Source organism: Eschscholzia californica, unplaced genomic scaffold (genome assembly GCF_041429995.1).
Source record: "Eschscholzia californica isolate CP2 unplaced genomic scaffold, dmEscCali1.0.p SCAF_2, whole genome shotgun sequence".
In the NCBI taxonomy this organism is placed as follows: Eukaryota; Viridiplantae; Streptophyta; class Magnoliopsida; order Ranunculales; family Papaveraceae; genus Eschscholzia; species Eschscholzia californica.
In genome coordinates, this window is record NW_028238309.1 from 53,096,844 (window position 1) to 53,117,040 (window position 20,197).

General features: G+C 37.4%; 2 protein-coding genes across 12 annotated transcripts; one reads left to right on the plus strand and one right to left on the minus strand.

Annotated features, from left to right (window-relative positions):
- The first annotated feature begins 5,167 nt into the window (after window positions 1–5,167).
- Window positions 5,168–9,464, plus strand: LOC147558980 (Leucine-rich repeat receptor-like protein kinase family protein). Its single transcript, XM_086660735.1, has 2 exons — window positions 5,168–8,575; window positions 8,737–9,464. Exons 1-2 carry the CDS (start codon window positions 5,590–5,592, stop codon window positions 9,255–9,257), a joined length of 3,507 nt encoding a protein of 1,168 aa, XP_086516861.1. The 5' UTR covers window positions 5,168–5,589; the 3' UTR covers window positions 9,258–9,464.
- LOC147558981 (kinase superfamily with octicosapeptide/Phox/Bem1p domain-containing protein) lies at window positions 8,660–18,205 on the minus strand. Of its 11 annotated transcripts, none has more exons than XR_015234472.1 (10): window positions 15,277–18,200; window positions 15,072–15,165; window positions 14,905–14,991; window positions 14,031–14,183; window positions 13,577–13,740; window positions 13,340–13,487; window positions 13,113–13,186; window positions 12,926–13,013; window positions 12,605–12,813; window positions 8,660–9,242 (listed from the first exon to the last, which is right to left on the minus strand). XR_015234472.1 is itself a non-coding variant. In XM_086660743.1 (10 exons), the coding sequence occupies exons 1-9, from the start codon at window positions 17,409–17,411 to the stop codon at window positions 12,641–12,643; spliced, it is 3,165 nt and encodes a 1,054-aa protein (XP_086516869.1). In that variant the 5' UTR covers window positions 17,412–18,200; the 3' UTR covers window positions 8,660–9,018; window positions 12,605–12,640. The 11 variants fall into 11 exon arrangements, 8 of the variants coding, with proteins under 8 accessions (XP_086516869.1, XP_086516867.1, XP_086516865.1 ...); XM_086660743.1 differs by having other exon boundaries at window positions 8,660–9,018; window positions 13,113–13,235; XM_086660741.1 differs by having other exon boundaries at window positions 13,113–13,235.
- Window positions 18,206–20,197: the final 1,992 nt, after the last annotated feature.

Genomic DNA, 20,197 nt, shown 5'->3' on the forward strand with positions numbered 1-20,197 from the left:
TGCCACCACCATCATCGTCTTCATCTTCTCTCACTTGCGCAACCATTGCTACAATCTTAATCTTCACAAACTGTTTGGACTAGTTTTCTTGATAATAAATCTTATAATCTTCATAATTTCCAAGTCCATCATTATCAACACTACCCAAACAGTGATTTTGTGGAATTTTATGAAAAGAGATCTCAAAAATTTATACATCTTAAAATGGAGTCATCTCATTTCAAAAACACGGACCGAAATATCAACAACTTATAAATCCGAAAATTGAGTCATCTCTTAAAAAAAAACGTGGACCAGAATGAGTCTGTCTTGAAATCATGGCGATTTGGGGCTATTACCACCACCACCACCACCATCTTCTTCTTCTTCTTAATCAACTCTTAAATTTGATTTCTTATATGAGCTGACCTCTAACTCAATTAGCTCTGATCAACCAAAGAAGCCATACAATTTTTATCGTTGACTAAAACCCCTAAGGTTGATGATGGTTGTGATGGTGACTTGTGAAGATAAAGATTGTGTTAGTGGTTTTGTAGGGGTGGTGGGAGTCGGTGAAAGGAATGGTTGTCTGTGGTTGATGAAGTTGATTAATAGAATAAAGAAAAAGAAGGTATTGAGAAGGGAATTAAAATGTGAATAAGGGTATTTTGTCGTGATTCACATGTGTGATTTGCACAATTGAAATTAAACTATAAACTAACGTTTTTCGTCCACATGGGAGTATAAATCAAAAGTTTAAAAAAAAGGGACGTAGTCCTAATATTGATATAAAAGTGGAGGTCAATGTCAAAATCATACGTATGGCCATTTTTGTTCTGATTCACATGTGTGATTCTCATAACTAACATTTAACTAGAAGTTAACGTTTTCCGTCCACGTGAGGGTGTAAATCAAAAGTTAAAAAAACAGAGGTGTAGTCCTAATATCGATATAAAAGTGGGGTCAATGTCGAAATCTCCCCTCATTCTTTTATCTCATTTTGCTAAACTTTGGATCACTAGTTATCAATATATCCTCTTTTATCTTTTATTAATATACTATTAATTTTAAAAAGGCTAATTAATTATATATTAAGGTGGTGTTTGTTTGTAATTTAAATATGGGGAGGAAGGAAAAAGGGAGTGAGTGAGGACGTGTAGAGATTCGGATGGGGGTAATTCCCAATGCCACGACCCTTGAAATCAGGACCCTCTTTAAACCTTTCTGCCGTTTTAACTTTGTTTTTTTTAGGTTGTCATGGCCCATGGGCATGGCTTCCTCTCTCACCTCATTCATCACCATCTCCCTCTTTGCATGGAGTATATTATTAGGGTTGTTGCTTCTGGAGCATCTCATATAGACTTAAAATCTAACACCTACAGTGTCACTTAAGATTTTTAGAAATTTTGTTAAAAAACTTTCTCTTATGGAACACTCTATTTAACATTCCATAATGATGTAGGAATATTTATTATAAAGACACTCTAAAAATTAGAATTTCTCTTTGAGACTCTCTAAGTGTCACTTTAAAATTTAAATCAATAGAAACTTTTTTTTTCAACTACATTTTTCCTATTCAATTTTAGAGTGATATGCGTATTAAGTAGAGAGATTTTAGAGATATTCATTTGAGACCAAAAAATTTAGAGTGTCTCTATATTGACACTTAGGAAAGAGAATCTTTATTTGACACTTGACAACTAGACTTTAGAGTTTTTGTTAGAGTATCCCATTGGAGATGCTCTTAGGGCCATTGGAGATGGAAACATTCTCCATTGAAATGTCTCGTATTATTTTGAAAGAAATGTCTCATTTTATGTCGCAATGAAACTAACAACCCTGTGGTTTAGTATGGTATTCTTTTAGATATAAAGATTCAGTTTTGTTCAACAATACTAGATATTTTGGTGGAGTATTCTGTGTTTTTTTTCCTGTTGAAAGTGTGGAGTATTTTGTTGAGACATCTAAACTGTTCGGTGTAAATTTGTTAAAGAAAGAAAAAACTCAAGTATTTTGATTCTCTTTATTTTAGCTTCGTTAGATTTATATATGTATATAAATATAATTTATTTGTAAGTTCTTTCTGGAATTACGTGTACAAAAAGATTTTTCAGTAGTCTATTTGAGTTGTTTGATACGCGTACTGCGTAACGATGAGTATTCGTCATACATACTTTGAATTCCTAAAATATAGTCGTTACTCGATTTCGGAAGGATACAATGGATTTTGACTTTGTTTTTTTTTTGTTGAACTAAGATTTTGACTTTGTTGAACACATATTTGATAGATTTCATTGTTATTCTTCTTCCTTTGATGGATGGTTGGACATTCCTAGATACAAAATAGTTTGTTTGACAACTTATCATACAATTATGAAGGTTACAATTAGAAGAATTAGTTTCATGTTGTACATTTTAGTTTTTATCTCTCTTGTGGTAATTCTTTTTTTCTTCTGTAAATTTCTGATATAAAAATAATAAAATGTCTGTCGTTCTCTTGAAAAAAAATGCAACCCCCTAACCCCTAGCATTGTAGGCACTTCTATCTTTCCTAAAATCAAGAAATGAAATGAAATGATTTCATCTATATTGATAACTATCCTTATAACTATGGTGTAAACACAAGGTAAAATGGTAAATAGCCCTCTCAACAAAAAAGCACAAGGTAAATAGAGAGGGCAAAACTTTTGGACTTTCACACACCCATCACAATGTTAAAAATCATCACAACCTCAATGAAAAGGGAAACTTGGATAGATAAAAATGGAGGCTTAACAACAAGTGGAAATCATCTAGCTTTCTTCCCACGTGGTTTAGCCTCAAAATCTGGGATATGTTGTAATTAAAGCTCTAAAAATAATCCATTCTTAAACTCATTTTATGTCTCACTTATAATTGAAAAACATCATCAACCCATTTAGTCATTTAGGTTTTGGACTACTTTCCCTTTTCCTCCTTAATCTATGAAATGTCTCTTTAATTATGTTTTTGTTGGTTGAAATAAAGTATACAAAATTATCTTCTAATTCTTAAAGTGGTCCAATTCTATAGACTATACCCACCTAAAAGCAACTATACCTTTATAGTCTATCTATCTAAGATAGGGATTAATTAATCTTCTTATTTTTATAGAAAAATAATTGATCTTACGGCTATTAAGACCAATTAGTTATGTAATCGTAAAATTCGAAAATACATTGGACAGTTTAGGCAAAGGGCGCCAAATTTAATGTCATAATATAGTATTTTATTGTTGAGGTAGACTCGTTATGTTTAATAAAAAGTTATTTGGAAGTATGAGTAAGAAAGTTACACGCTCTCGAAATTAGAGATCGTACTAATTTATGCAAATTAGGTCCCATGGTTTTAATACTGAAACATTGACAATTATTTACGTTACATGAACTAGTATAGTAACAACTTATTTTATAAATGGGAATTGGGAAATAATCATACAAGTGAGTATCAAATGGGTGTGCAGAAGTGACATAGGACGTTTAGGGTGTTTTTTCCGGCAAAAAATGTGTCAAGATCTAAGGACTAACAATAAGCCGAAATCCTACTCTAAAACTCAATCGCGGGGCACGTCTACTTTCCTATTGATACCAATTTGGCGCCTTCTTGCTTTAACAAAAAATGCAACAGGTAGTCTAGATTTATTGAAGTACATGGAAAAAAAATGTGCAAAGTGCACAAATTCCACTCTTAAGACCACAAATTGCCATTTTGTATTAGTCTTGTGATTTATTGAACTAACAGTAAATGTTAGAATACTTTAGGTTTTTTGCTATCATTCACCAACCATACTCTCAATATTTTAAGAAGAAGAGTATACAAGAGAGGGTCCTCAATCTTTTATAGCGGAAAAGAAACAATATAAGACGAGCCAGTGGGGTAGGTTGTGGCCGCTAAACCCTAAATTTAAAAAAAAGTAAACAATTTAATTTATGGTACTAAATTTTAAAGGGTTGATTCATGTTTCAGCCTTCAAGATGTGATCGACTCGCTGTTTAGTCATTATATTTGACGAATTTCCATTTCGCCCCATTTTAACTATTTGCGTTAGAAAATGATAAATCTATTTTCCATTTTCGAATATACTTTCTGTATCCATATTCCTCCTTCATTTATCCTCTTCTCTCAGAGAGTCCGCTTAAGAGAAAATCTCCTTTGTTGGGGAATTCCCGTTCGTAAAAGAAAACTAAAATAGAAATTCGTCAAGTATAGGGAGTAAAATGAGAAAATTGGTTACACATTAGGAGCTAAAGAAGAATTAAGGCTATTTTATAAGAAAGAAATAAGAACAAAAGGGAGTAGGAAGTAGTAGTACAATTTAATTGAGGAAAACAATGCATTAACACATGGTGTCTCTGCCTACCCCGCGTGACGGTATCTATTTTATCCACACCCCACCACCCTCTCTCTCTCTAACTTACACTCCTTATTAAACAAATACAATTAGGTTAGATATTTCCACCCTATCTTTTATTTTCTTCTCTTAAAGCATCTTCAATGCAAGGCTCATCTTAAAAAGTTTTAACACCTATGAAATTTTTCGAGTGCTTTTACAAAATGTATCTATAAGGTAAACTCAATCTGAGTGATAAGGTGTCAGACCGTCTTAAAATATCTTAAGAAGAAACTCAATATTTGAGATTTTTTTTTTTAAATTTCGGTTGTCCGCTTGATATTAAATACAAAATTACCATCTACGAAACGACATCCAAGTAATTTTTAAATTTATAGAGTGTATACTGGAGATATCATTTGAATTGAGGATCTCAATAGTGTCATCTTGAGAAGAATATCTCAATTGAGACTTGACACGTAAGACTGATTGAGCTTTCTTTTGAGTTTTACATTGGAGATGTTCTTATGATGTTGCTATCTCTGTTCAAAATTCTGCATATACACATTGTCCTCTCCAGGGTCGGCCCAAATATTTGGGAGGCAACAAGCGAAAACTCATGCTTCTATCCACTAAGCTACAAGTTCACTCATGTTATATATCTATTTGAAACTGTTATTATTTCGAAAATATCATACAAAATTTGAAATTTTGAGGTCCTTAACTACGTTTGGGCTCGGTGACTTTGACCCCGGGCCGCTCCTAGTCCTCTCACATGAAAAGGTTGCAATTGGTTGTTTGCAGATTATATAATAGTGCTATCCGTCTGTAGTTTTCTCTGTGAGAAGATTGTACGTGGAGACAAATTATACCGAACTAATTCCTTTCATTCCACCACCTAGTGTGATACATACAAGTTTGAGCTTTGTGTGAGTGTGAAAACTAGTTGAATAGGAAAAGAAACTTGGGGTGGAAAAATGAGGTTCCAATGATTTTTAAGTTGTTTATTTATATGTTTTGTCTTGGGTTATGTGTGTATTGTTTAGTAAGTTAAGTGTAGTTAATAGTGTAGTACCTAGAAGCAAGTGTGATAGTAGAAAGAAACACTTTGAATTGAAGCCTAGAGAACTAGCAATAAAACAGAGGAAGAAGGTTTTAAAGAGTTTTTAGAGAGAGAGAAAGAGAGTTTTTAGAGAGAGAAAGGGTTTTAGACCCGATGCAAATGCAAACTCGAGAAGAAGAAAGAGTTGGGATTTGAAGAGATGTCGATGCCGAGGTCGAGGCACCATTCTTTCAACAAGAACAAACATAATCTTGTTATTAGTTCCTATAACCCATTTCCTAATCACCTCTTTAATCTCACTACTACTACTTCTATTACTCTTCTTCTAGTTTTATCATTAATTACTAGTACTAGTTGTGTTAATTCATCTCCAAATCATGAAGCTTTTCTTCTTCTCTCATGGTTACAAACTTCCCCTTCTCTTTCATCTTCTTCATCTTCTTCAGTTTTGAAATGGAACCCTCATGACCCAAACCCATGTAACTGGAGTTTCATAACTTGTTCATCTTCAAACTTTGTTACCCAAATAAAGATTCAATCTTTACAACTTAATCTTCCTTTCCCTTCAAATCTATCTTCATTTCTCTCTCTACAAACACTTGTTATATCTGATTCAAATCTTACTGGTACTATTCCACTAGAGATTGGTAACATTGTTTCTCTCATTACTCTTGATCTTAGCTCAAATGGGTTTGTGGGTTCAATCCCATCCACCATTGGTAACCTTCAAAATCTACAAGATTTGATTCTTAACTCAAATCAACTTACTGGGAAAATCCCATTAGAGCTTTGTACCTGCATGAAACTTAGAAATCTTGTTATCTTTGATAATCGTTTGAGTGGGAATCTTCCTTCTCAAATTGGTAAAATTTCTTCTCTTCAAGTTCTTAGAGCTGGTGGTAATAAAGATATAGTTGGTAATATACCTGAATCAATTGGTGATTGTCAAAATCTCACTGTTTTAGGTCTTGCTGATACTAAAGTATCAGGATCAATACCTTCTACATTGGGTAACCTTAAAAACCTTCAAACAATCTCTGTTTATACAACCATGATTTCCGGCGACATTCCGCCGGAACTTGGTAACTGTTCAGAGCTTGTTAATCTTTACTTATATGAGAATAATCTCTCTGGGTCTCTTTCGCCGGAGCTCGGAAAGCTTACTAAATTAGAGAGAATCTTGTTATGGCAAAACAACTTAGTTGGGTCAATACCAGAAGAGATTGGTAATTGTTCTAAACTTAAGATGATTGATCTTTCATTGAATTCATTAACTGGAATCATACCTTTATCATTTGGTCATTTAACTCAACTTGAAGAACTTATGTTAAGTAATAACAATATCTCAGGATCAATACCATCTGTTCTTTCAAATGCTGTTAATCTATTACAATTACAATTAGATACTAATCAAATATCTGGTTTGATTCCATCTGAACTTGGGTTATTATCAAAGCTTAATGTGTTTTTTGCATGGCAAAATCAATTAGAAGGAAGCATACCTTCTTCGTTATCTGGTTGTAGTAATCTTCAAGCACTTGATTTATCTCATAATTCTCTCACTGGAAGTATTCCTCCTGGTTTATTTCAATTGAGTAATCTTACTAAGTTGCTCTTGATTTCAAATGATATATCTGGTTCAATCCCACCTGAAGTTGGTAACTGTAGTTCTCTGGTTAGGCTTCGACTTGGCGATAATAGAATTGGTGGAGAGATTCCGATAGAAATCGGCAACTTAAGAAACCTTAATTTCCTTGATTTGTCTGCGAATCGCTTTGTGGGTTCTGTTCCTTCTGAGATTGGGAACTGTATTGGATTGCAAATGGTGGATCTTAGCAACAACTCACTTGATGGGTCTTTACCTTCTTCAATATCTGATATCACAGGACTTCAGGTATTAGATGTTTCTCTGAATCGGTTTGTGGGTCATATTCCGGTGAGTTTTGGTCGGCTTGTGTCATTAAATAAGCTTGTTCTTAGTAGGAACTCATTGTCTGGACCGATACCCGTTTCTCTTGGACTTTGTTCGAGCTTGCAATTGCTCGACTTGAGCAGCAATGGCTTTTCGGGCGGAATCCCAGTGGAATTGAGTCAGATTGAAGCTCTTGATATTGCTCTTAATTTGAGCAGAAATGCTCTTACGGGACCAATCCCACCTCAAATATCTGCACTCAGTAAATTATCTGTTCTTGACATCTCACACAATAACCTAATAGGAGATTTGAAACCCCTTTCTGGACTCGAAAATCTCGTCTCCTTGAATGTATCTTTCAACAATTTTACTGGTTATCTCCCTGATAACAAACTGTTTCACCAATTATCGGAAAGAGACCTTGAGGGAAACCAAGGTCTATGTTCTTGGGGCCATGATTCGTGTTTTTTAAGCAATGTTGGTGGAATGGAGTCATCGAACAAAAGAGCAACAAGAACACGGAGACTGAAGCTAGCAATCGCGTTATTGATAACACTAACGGTAGCAATGGTAATTTTAGGAACCATGGCAGTGATTAGAGCTCGAAGATCAGTTCGAAGCGATGATGAATCCGAATTGGGTGGAGGAGATTCATGGCCTTGGAAATTTACTCCATTTCAGAAGCTTAATTTTTCGGTCGATCAAATATTAAGATGCCTTGTTGATACTAATGTGATAGGGAAAGGGTGTTCTGGTGTTGTTTATAAGGCAGATATGGATAACGGTGAAGTGATTGCAGTGAAGAAGCTTTGGCCAATGGCAACTACTACATCTAATAATGGTCGTGATGATGATGCGTGTGGTGGTGGTGTTCGAGATTCATTCTCGGCCGAGGTGAAGACTCTCGGTTCTATCAGACATAAAAATATTGTTAGGTTTTTAGGTTGCTGTTGGAATCGCAAAACGAGATTGCTAATGTATGATTACATGCCTAATGGGAGTTTGGGTAGCTTACTCCATGAGAGGAGTGGAAGCTGTTTGGAGTGGGATTTGAGGTACCAGATTGTGCTTGGAGCAGCTCAAGGCCTAGCTTACCTACACCATGATTGTGTTCCTCCCATTGTTCACAGAGATATCAAAGCAAATAACATCCTTATCGGTCTTGAGTTTGAGCCCTATATTGCAGATTTTGGTCTCGCCAAGCTCGTTGATGATGGAGATTTTGCCCGTTCATCTAATACAGTAGCCGGTTCCTACGGATACATTGCTCCTGGTTTGTTTCAGATCTTCCTTACCTTTTCTTTTCTTTTGCTTATTAAGTTATCTTATTGTTTATAATTTTAATAACAGTCTCACATGACAAATGATACTTTCGAAAAAAATATAATAACTAGGTCATCTCCACTCATTCGCTAATGCATGGGTCGTTTGCAGAGTATGGATACAGTATGAAGATCACGGAGAAAAGTGATGTTTATAGTTACGGAGTTGTTGTATTAGAAGTGTTAACAGGGAAGCAACCCATTGACCCAACAATACCTGACGGGCTTCACGTGGTGGACTGGGTAAGGCAGAAGAGAGATGCAATGGAAGTCCTCGATCCGTGTTTACGAGCAAGACCCGAATCAGAAGTGGAAGAGATGATGCAGGCCTTTGGTGTGGCCCTATTATGTGTAAATCCTTCTCCAGATGAAAGGCCCGCAATGAAGGACGTCGCTGCCATGTTGAAGGAGATAAGGCATGAGAGAGAAGAGTATGCTAAAGTTGATGCACTTCTACTCAAGGGCTCTCCGATTAATCATGAAAACAAGAAAGAGAACGGAGGAACTTTAGCAACATCGTCTGCAGCAGCGTCACTGCCATGTTCTCAAGCTCAAAGCAATAACACTAGTTTCTCTGGATCGTCGCTATTGTATTCGTCTTCTTCTATAGCCAAACGGCTTTCGAATAAATAAAAACAAAGAATAAGTAGTGGTTTACTGCTAATTAGTACTATTTCAGAGATACTAGCTACTGGTAATGGCTAGTTCTACTCATTATCAAAAGGACAAGTTTGTTGTTGTTGTTTCAATATTTCATAAGCTATTTACTACTTTTCAAAGCTTTTGTTTGTGATGTAAATTAAACAAGAAAAGTTAAGATTAATGTCCATTTTTACCCAATGTAGCAACAAGTGAAACATAGCAATGCTATTAACTACTTCCTCCAAGACTGAATAAAAACATCTTCTTCATGAAACTCACTTTGGTTGGGTGGTAATATGTGTTTATCTCTAACTAGAGCGGCTAAGGTTTCGGATCATACTGTTTCCAAACAAAGAAACTTCTTTGGTTCCCATCTAGCGGGCCGGGTGGGGTGACAAAGAGAGGCATAGTAGGCCTTTCGGGTTGGGCATATGTGTACACCTTAGTACACATAGCCTCATCGAGCCGGCTGGGTGGTCTGACAAAGAGAGTGCATTACTATAGCCCTATTTTGTATCGGATTTGGCGCCTTTTCATTATCTATGTTACTGATGTTGGGATCAGCGAGCACAATGATATCTTCATAACCTCATAATTTCGACTTTGTAATGTCATCTTCATCATGTGTTCTTATGGTTAATCTTGTTCGTCCTATTTATTTTTGTTGGAAGTCCAATGAGATTTTTGTTCTCCATTCTCTTTTCTCTTTGTTAAGGGGGTTTATCTGTAATTAGTGTTGTTGTTGTTTCCTCTTCTCTTTGTTCAGACTTATTGCTGTAGCAGTAAGAGACACCCTCACCCATTGGTTTGAAAACATAATACTGATCAGTTTCCAGTTGGTAAGAGTCATGAGACGACGAATTTCAAACCTTGGAACTATAAAGTTTTAGTCTGCCCAATCTTCGTTCGTATATGAATTATTCATCATTCATGCACGGAATCCATGGCGTTCTTGTTCCTCAGTAATCACTCGCCTGGCTTCATAGATGCGGATACAATGTATATGTAATATATTTATTACGTATCTACATATTTTCGTAAGAGGACTGACTTATCCAAAACAAACAGAAAGGGAACTCCTAATTCGGTAACTTAGGTGGTGTTATTTTTTACTGTCTGAATCTGAATTGTCTGACTCTGATTTGTCTTTTTAGAGGCAAAGTAATCACTTGAGATTATTTTAGAGGACAAACTCCAAATTCATACTTATTTTAACGTCTAACTCGTACAAATCTAGAATCAACCCGATTTAGCCATGCAGACGAGTCAGAAACACGAATCGAGTAGCAAAACACTTGTCTAATTCAAATTTGAGTAATTTCACGTCTCTAGTTAGATTACATATCTAGAGTTGAAAAAGATTAAAAGACAAAAGTACCTTACTTTTTCTTATGGTCATTGGTTCATAATATATTACTAATAACAAAGACAGCTAGCTATTGGTGTACAAATTCATCACGGGCAGTCTTACCTCATTCTATCTATACATTTTGTTAGTTTATTTGAGGGCTCTGAATCTCATATAGAATGCATCTCTCTTGGTTACTATAAATATAGAGATAGCCCTATCAAGGTAGAGGCAGTACAGTAAGTAAAAGAATAGTAATCCTAGAGAGCATGCACCCAATTAGCATGAGGACTACTACTTCACATATCTTTCTTTTTTTCTTCATGACCTACTGGTTTCTTTCTTTCTCTGCTGAAAGTTTGAGACCCATACTAGGTACTAGTAATGCATTGGGTGAGGAAAAGGTCAAATCAATATCAGGAGAAGGAGATAATTATAATCGATATGGCAGCAAGGGAGGAGACTATAATACAGATAGAAATTATGGCGGCTATGTAGGCAATGCTGGTTCAGGAGGTAAGACTAATAAAGGAAAGAGTCGCGATATTGGGCCTATTGTGAGTCCACCAGTTCCTGGAGTCGGTGACGACAGAAAGAACTGTAGTAATGGTGCAGATGGGGGAAAAGATGGTAGTCCTTATGATAATGGCGGAGGGAAGGGAGATAATGGTGCAACTAGAGGTGGCGGTAGTGAGGATCAAAACGGAAACAATAACAACAAGGGAAATGACGGGCCCGGAAGTGGTAATGGAGGCAACACTGATGAGTCGGGAGGAGGAGGTGGTGGTGGTGGTGGAGGTGGAGGAAGTAGTGGAGGGAATGGTGCGGGTTCCGGAAGTGGAGGTGGGTATGGTGCAGGTTCCGGAAGTGGAGGAGGGTATGGTGGTAATGGTGGTGGTGGTGGTGGCGGTGGTGAAAGCAGTCGTTCTCATTCTGGAGATGGAGGTGACCTGGCAACTGGAAAAAGACATGGTAGTGGTTCCGTACCGAGTGTGAATCCTAGATCACCAAGTCGAGGTGGATCAACTACTGGTAATCCTGTGGGAAAAGGTGGTGATACTAATTACGGCGGCTATGTAGGAAATGTTGGTTCAGGAGGTGGCAATAACAAAGGAAAGAGTCATAATATTGGGCCTATTGTGAGTCCACCAGTTCCTGGAGTCGGTGACGATGGGAAGAACTGTAGTGATGGTGCAAATGGGGGAAAAGATGGTGGTACTTATAATGGTGGAGGGAAGGGAGATAATGGTGCAACTAGAGGTGGTGGTGATGAGAATGATCAAAATGGGGATGGTACCAACAAGGGTAATGGAGGAGATGATGGTGATGAGTCCGGAGGAGGAAATGGAGGTGGTGGTGGAGGCGGAGGAAGTGGAGGAGGGTATGGTGAGGGTTTTGGAAGTGGAGGAGGCTATGGTGGTAATGGTGGTGGTGGCGGTGGCGGTGGTGGTGGTGGTGGTAGCGGGTATGGAGGTGGTGAAGGGTTTGGGATGGGTGGAGGATTTGGGTACGGCGGCGGAGGAGGAAGAGGTGGGGTTGGTGGTCATGGGCCTTGAAAAGAAAGATAGAGACGGGGTTTGCCCGTAATATCATTCAGTAATTTACATGCATGTTAAGTCAGGAGTTTAATTAGGCCTCAGTTTTACTTTTGTGGTTAATTAATCTTGTGTTAGGTGTTCCGAAATCGATGAATTCATGATTCAAGAGACTATTGTTGCTTTAATTAATTAACTTCTTATCAGTGTTCCAACTTGTTAATGTTTCTTTGTGATAATTGAATTGAATCAAACAAAGTGGCAACAAGTCTATATCTAGATTTCATTTCTGTTCTTTTATCTTTTAAGGATCTAAATTTAAAAAGTAGATTGAGAGATCAATTTTCACAAAAAGGGATAGAATCTAGCTATCCTATATTATGTGAAGATTCATATATTTCTGTACATGTACATGAGGCAAGAATTCAAGATAGATAAACAGGGAAGCTTCTAACCTTGTTGTTCTTCTTCTTCTTCATTTTGACGTTCGATCATTTTCCCCTGGACTGGACGGTCATTGACATAACACGGAGTCTGTTTGTTATCTCGGTGAAAGATGGTCGGGCTACTGGGTCTGGCGACCAGCATTGTTCCATTATCTTTCTCCATTCAGGATCGCACCATTCTGGAACGGGCGGCCGAAGACTGTTGCTCACAATTCCCCCTTCATGTCCACAAAATTACTTATATCACTTAGTTTTGCTAATCATGAGAGTTGCAAGAATCACAGGAACTTAACTACAGAAACTGATTAGGCGTGAATTAGAATGACAGACCGATGATTGCACCACAATGCATATCGGCATACGGCTCTTCTCCTGTCAGAATTTCCCACATCGCGATCCCAAACGAGAAAACATCAACCTATCAAAACGAAAACACCTTCGTATAACTTGGATTACATAAGATGCCAGCATGTACCCCATATATATATAATTATGGAATTAACGGTAATCATCTCACCTTCTCAGAAACCCGACTACTGTTACCGTTCAACAGTTCAGGAGCCATCCATGGAAGTGTTCCTCGAACTCCACCTGAGACCAGAGTATTGCGTTTAATTCTCGACAATCCAAAATCTCCAACCTAAAAGACCAGTCTCATTCATTCAATCAGTGGTTAAATAATAAATTATGATCATCTGAGTTATTGATGATCTTATTATATGATTTTTTGTTCTACCATATTACCTTGCATATTGGTCGATGGGAATCCCTCATATTGACTAGTAAATTATCACATTTCAAATCAAAATGGACAATGTTTTTTATATGCAAATATTCCATGCCAAAAGCTGCATCCATTGCTATTATAAGCTTTTTACGCTGATCGAGTATCCTGTTGCACGTTCACATCAGTTAAGATAATTAATTAAGAGTTGCCTACAATCAAGGCAAAAAGAAAAGGTGCCAAGGAAGAGCGTGTACTTGTCCTTCTTTAGTAGCACATGCCTGAGTGATCCATTAACCATGAATTCGGTAACTGTGGCTAATGTACCCCCAGCCCCATCCGGGACAATCCCATAAAAAGCTACAACATTTGGATGGTGAAGATTTGATAAGATCTTCGCCTCTCTCCAAAAGTCTTTCGTCTGTAGTAAACGAATCAAGAAGCATGCATGATATAAGACGTTACTATATATTTTAAAAACGATATGGGGCCGACTATCAACGTTCTGATGGTCTTGGTTCAAATGACATGTCAATATATTTTAAGGCTTGGCTCACTAGCATGTCCGTGCAACCTGCACAAACCTTTACATAGGGTGATGAAGCCTAAACAAATTGTTGGATTCTTTTTGACAAGAAAATTTGGCATAGGGAGTTTTGACCTTTTTCTGAAAATTCTACTTCAATAATAAGAATAAGTTGGAATACGCACGATTCGGTCTTGGTCAGAAGATGGCCCTACGAAACAACTCTTCTTTATTCTCTTAATAGCGACATCTGTTCCTCGCCACTTCCCATGATAAACGGTTCCAAATGTACCTGATCCTAATTCTCGTAATTCTTCCAGATCCGCGTTCTTTATGATCTGTTCATACCATCTGAAACATTCAGATACATTACAAAATAGAGTTTCTGATATAGTGAAGAAATCACAAGTCCATATGGCTCGAAGAAGAGAACAAATAAAAAGTAGGCTAATTTTGAAATTTGTGTTCGACCTGGTTATAGATCTTAAGCAAGTATAAAACATCACAGTCTTTACAAATTACAGATGCTAATCTAACTTTTAGATATTAGAAGAAAACAATAAGAAAAACTCATATTACATAATTTGCTTTTATTTTGTAGGTTTATTGCTAATTCGCAAAATACTTACTATTCCGTTCCTCTTTTATCACCTACAAGCATACTATGAAATGTAAATTTTGTGTAGTTTCCCATTTTTCATGGCATATGAAGAGGACGAAACCCAACCCCGGGCCTAAGATTCTATGGTCACTTGCGAGCGGCTTTTGGTGACCCTGGTGTGGAGTCAAGTTCGCCCTGTGGACTTTTTACATGCCTGGGTTTTTATGTTACATGTGAAATCATCATACAGTAATTTCTTATATAGTATATTATTCATTATAGCACAATGTTGTTACAACTTCCATAATCATTGTTGTCCGGGTAAGGAAATAGTTGTGGGAGGGGTTTCGAGAATGAGTAAGTGTTCCACAGATGAATATCAATAATAAGTTACCTCTGAAAACAAATCATTCCCCTTACGTACGTAAAGAAGGAACACGTTATAAGTTATTACGTACCTGTAAACCATGGATGTCTGCTTCAATTTCAGCTATCACTGCATCACTTATAGGTTCGTGCAAATCTACATCATCGGTTTTCACGTTCTAAGTACAAGTAGAAGACATTAGCTTCATCGTAACATAAAGCAGGTGGAAAATTAAAGGGAAATGATAAGGAAGCATACCTCAGTGTCAGATTCTGCAGAAAAGCTCTCGGCATATGTTCCTATCGAGGAATGAATAACTCCAGTTGTCTCAACTACTGACCCAACTAGTGAACTGAAGACAAAACCAGTAGATGAGCCAAAGGGTAGATCAGTGGGGATAATTTCATCATTAGAGCTTTGTTTGATATTAAACTTATATGATTTGTACAAGTTATTTTCTGACCATTTTCTACAACTATCTGGATAAAGTCCTGAAGCAACTACTGATGATGCAGGAACTGCAGTTCGAGGAATTTTTACGGCTTCTGAACAAATATATGTTCTTTTGCCGACATAAGAATCGTGATCTTCTCCTTTCCATGAAAGAGAGTCTCTTACAGCTGTCGTGTTAAACCTATCAAGATGTACTCCGGTAACTTCCTGGTTATCGTCCCATGACATCAAATCCACTTGTTCGGTAGTCCGGTGTTTCTCACTAAGAGAATGAAGGTTTATATGATCATTTCCCCGAGAAAAGTTTTGGTGGTGATAAACTTTTGGCGAATCATGCATCCATGGAGAACTTGGTAACTCGGTTCGAATTTCAGAATGTGAAAAATCCAAATTTTCTTCACGTTGCACCCGTCCATTATACCAGGCACTTGAATTTACCCATGTAGGTGACTTTATTGGTAAGTCCAAGGGAGACAATGGTGTGTGTTCCTCTTGGAAACAGTACATGAATTTCCTTCCATGTTCTTGCAGTCGTGAATCGGAAACAGCATGTGACAAGCCACGATAAGAACCCACTGAATTATCTGATCCTGATAATAAACTCATCATATAGTCAGGCTGTTTTTCAGCATAGCAAGCCCCACTATTAGACATAAGCCTCGAGCAGGAGAATCCATCTAAGTCACTGTGATTCCGAATGAATGGCTGTGGAGTGACAAATGTGTTGGGTGTGAAGTCATCGAAATGCACCCCGCGGGTTCTCATTGGAGGGTTGATATCCCCTGTCTGTTTGTCTAGATGATGATGAAACAGTGGCAATGCTCTTTCTTGGGAATGATAGTAGCTAGTATTATCGATGCAAAATTTATCTGATGGTTGACCAGTGAAGATGGGGTCATTGCTTTCATTACTACAGTAGCATGAAGGATTCTCAAATAAAGGCCTATGAGTATTCACAGTATCTCTTTGCTGGGGTGACTGTCTGGGAGACATGGATGGATTCTGAGGAGCATTAAAATAATGGGAAGAGGGATGAGAAAGCTTCCCGAAAAGATGCGATGACTTGCCACAATCTCTGATCTCCAAACATTTCGGTGTAGAAGAGGACTCTAGGTTAAAGTTTAAGGTACCATCAAACTTATGTCCCAATTGGCTCACTAAACTTTGTGCGCTCAAGCTCTTCTGAGGGCTACGGTGGTCCAGTACGCCATTAACAGCAACAACATACTGATAATCCGAAAGATTGTGCTCTATGGCCGTTGATTCAAAAGAATCTTGATTTTCAGATTCAGCCGAGGACTCTAGAAATAAACGAACTCTTTGTCCAGAACTTCTGCCAACCCCCTGGTATTCTTCCATCATGTTACGAAGATCCTCATCAGATGAAACTGAGATAAGAGAATCAAGGTCCTCACCTGGTAGTTGATACTTAATTGTATGTGGCTGATTGCAAATTTCTGATGTCTTTGTCACAAGTTCAGCCCAAGAGAGAGTTTGTCCAATGGAGATAATCCGTGTTTCCCCGCCCACATACCTGAGCTTTCCATCACATGATCTGGGCAACATTATGCCACCAAAGCTGCAGAGAAATTTCATCTTTCCATATGGAGAACCATCTGAGGTTCCAGAGTTATAAGGCAGGTACCCGCGAGAAGAAACCGAAATAGATAGTGATGGAGTAGTTGACACTGGATTTGCTAGATAAATATTCCTTTCATCATTAGGCTTCTTCGACCCCAGTTCGTTAGCCCTAGTCGCGTGTTGAAATCTTTCTTCTTTATCACGAAAACCCTTCTCTTCGACCTCAATTCCAGACCCTTCCTCCGGACCATTATCAGAAACGTCATAACCAGACTCGGAATCTGTTCTCTTTAGCCCAATAATGCCAGTTAGGTCCTCATATTCAACATAACGATTCCGATTAGGATCGGCTCTTGTTTCAATTCGGTCATGATCCACGTCAACCACATTACGAACTCTTCCAACACGATCCTGGAGAAACAACAAAGAGAATTCTTCGCCTGTCTGTACAGAAACATTACTTGCACGTTGTCCGCCAAATAAACCATCATCGGAAACAACAGTAGTCAAGTCTTGTTCGACTTGCTGACCTGAAAGAAGACCAGGGAACTCACCATTGTTCATGGTTTTGATTGAAACACTGGATTCACCCGGATCCCTAAGAACATTCTCGACTATTTATCCAACCTCACTTTTATCCCTCGAAGCTTGTCCTACTCCAAAGGTCTTTCTTCTAAATACAATTACTATTCCTTTTTTGGTTCAAATCCACCTTCAAAGTTCATAACCTAAGGTTCTAAACCAAGGAAACCCTAAATGCTGATCAGTATCAAAATGGTCATACAATTGGTAACACTATTAACATGAACTATACACCAAAATATACAAAAAGGAAAGCTACCCTTGTCTGGAAATCACACACAAAAAGCCCTTGGAGGATGAGGAAAAAGAACTATGGCATCTTCCCTCACATATTCATGCAAAATTATGAGTAATTCCGGCAAAAGAATAACTCAATTCTAGGGGTTTTGCAGAGAATGAGTATCAAATCAATTGACCCACAAAGAAAAAAGTAACAATCACAAATGGAATTAAGAAATGAGGGTAAAATTCAGCAAATTGGTAGTAAGAAAATTAGATAATTAAGAGGAATTAGAAGAAAATTAGAGATGGGTATCTCAGAAATCAATAACATAAATGAGTATGGATCAGATAAGAGGGAATAAACATGATTTTAGAAAGAGGGAAGAGGAACCCTTGATGATGAAAATGCAGGTACCTGTGTTTGTGTGTTTTTCCCTGAGAAATAATTAGTGACGGGGCGAAAAGAACGGAGTTGCAGAAAATGAATACGGGACGGAGGTAAAGCAGAGGAGAGATATTCTTGAGATGAGAATAAGGTGGCGTCAACTTAGGAGTGGCTTTTTAACTGAAACTAGAATTTGTACCTTTCTTCCCACCAAAATCAACATAGGGTTATTTCCTTTTTGGCCCCTTGTTTTTTTGTAAATTAAAAAATGACTCCCTTTTTTCTAACCCGTCAGTTATTTTTAACAGCTGAATTTTATTTTCCGCATTCACCCTTCTTCTAAAAATTAATTCTCATCTGTTCCTCCTCTCTTCTCTGATCTTAGAAAAGTGGTCGTCGACGGCATGCCAACTGGCTAATCGCCGAGGACTTTCATGAGTTCTTTTTTTTTTTCTTGTTCACAAATTCTCACGCTTAAATCTGACTAAAGCACTCTCTCTCTCTCTCTCTCTTAAATCTCTTTGTCCCTTTCTGAAACTTCCTTAAAACTCGCCTTCCTAATTCCCCCCCCCCCTCGAAAACTCTTATTCTATCTCAGAAATATTTTTCTCGCATGTAACCCTCTTAAAACTGATGAAGCCATAGCTCCATTTTTTTTCCCTCTCTAGAAACCCTAGATCGACGAAGGCAAAGCTCGAAAAAAACCTAAATCGACCTAGATCGATGGAGAAGCTCGCTTAACTTATCTCTCGGTATGTGATGTTTGTGTTCATCTGATGATGAAACCCTACCTCGACGAAACCCTAGATCAATGAAGAGGATCAATTAATTTTTCCCTCTGTTTACGATTTTTGTGTTCATCTAATGATGAAGCCTTAGCTCACAAAAACCCTAGACTGATGGAGAAGATGGTCTTTCATATTCAGAACAAACAAGAACTGAAAAAAGTGTGAGAAAGTAGAGAGAAAGGGGAGGGGGTTCTTTTGTATAATATGTATTTTTGTACTATTCTTTATGTTTGTTTGTGAACATCTCCTCCGGAATGAGTACTTCAAGTATTGTATCCATGCCATCGTCTTTCGAGATTTGGCCAAAGTTTCCTCATCTATCGGCCGCACCACCTATCTACCGAAACAAAATATTGAGATGTTGATGGTCTTTAACTCCCGTTTTGATCTGTCTAATTGGGTAAACGATAGATTCCTAATGATTGATGTGTGAGAGAGAGGAAAAAGAAATGTATAGAAGAAGAAGAAGAAGAAGAAGAAGATGATTGGCCAACCGTCGATGACCACTTCTCTGACATCGGAGAAGAAATAAGGAACGGGTGAGAATAAATTTTTCGAGGAAGGATAATCGGGAAAGCAAAAAATCTGTTGTTAAAGTTAAACGACTGATTTAAGAAACATAGATCATTTTTTAATTTACGAAAACAGGAGACGAGAAGAAAAGCTAGTCACAAACTAGGGGGCAAAAATGAAATAACCCATCAATCTGATTGAGATTTTATAAGCAATATCCAAAGTTGTTAAAGGTAATCTCGCTAAAGACAATCTCTGGTTTGGTTAAAAGCAATGTGTGAACATAAGACCTCTGTAACGGGAGTAGATGTTCGACCATTTGCACCGGGAGGTTGTGGACAATATATAAAGGGTCGGTGTGCAATAAAAGCCCAAAATAAATAAAAAAATATGTCGAGTTTAAAGTCCAAACTTAATAAAAAAAAGGTTGGTGGACAATAGACCATTTTGAACCTTAGACCAAAAAATTCCAAAGTAACTACTAAGAAAATTTTATAGGCACTTACTATTTTTACCAACCACATCACATCTCCTTTGACTTGAACCAAAAATACCTTAGATGGGAGTGTATATAGCAAAAACAGTGACTGGCATTATTTGCCATACTTATATCATCGGTTATTATTTTCGTTAACAGTATGTGATTTTTCATCTTTTCCGAACTCCCTTTGTTTCTCAAGAAATTTAAAAGACCGTCCACTATAAATCTCTCTAAAAACTTGAGTCGAAAAACAATTCTTCCAAATCTCTTTGTAAGCTATGCAAACACTGTTTGCAAAAGAACTGAAACCGTCGATTTCTCCAGAATATCAATAAAAATTACCACAAATTAAGTTTTGGCGGCCTAACATGCCCTATTG

What these genes read in the sequence shown, in the direction of transcription:
- LOC147558980 (XM_086660735.1), top strand. Translation starts at nt 5,590, where the DNA reads ATGTCGATGCCGAGGTCGAGGCACCATTCTTTCAACAAGAACAAACAT. An exon ending in CTACGGATACATTGCTCCTG is followed by an intron (nt 8,576 to 8,736) that starts GTTTGTTTCAGA and finishes GGTCGTTTGCAG; the next exon opens with AGTATGGATACAGTATGAAG.
- LOC147558981 (XM_086660739.1), bottom strand. Translation starts at nt 17,411, where the DNA reads ATGAACAATGGTGAGTTCCCTGGTCTTCTTTCAGGTCAGCAAGTCGAA. An exon ending in CTGCAGAATCTGACACTGAG is followed by an intron (nt 14,992 to 15,071) that starts GTATGCTTCCTT and finishes ACTTGTACTTAG; the next exon opens with AACGTGAAAACCGATGATGT. An exon ending in GTGCTACTAAAGAAGGACAA is followed by an intron (nt 13,488 to 13,576) that starts GTACACGCTCTT and finishes AACGTGCAACAG; the next exon opens with GATACTCGATCAGCGTAAAA.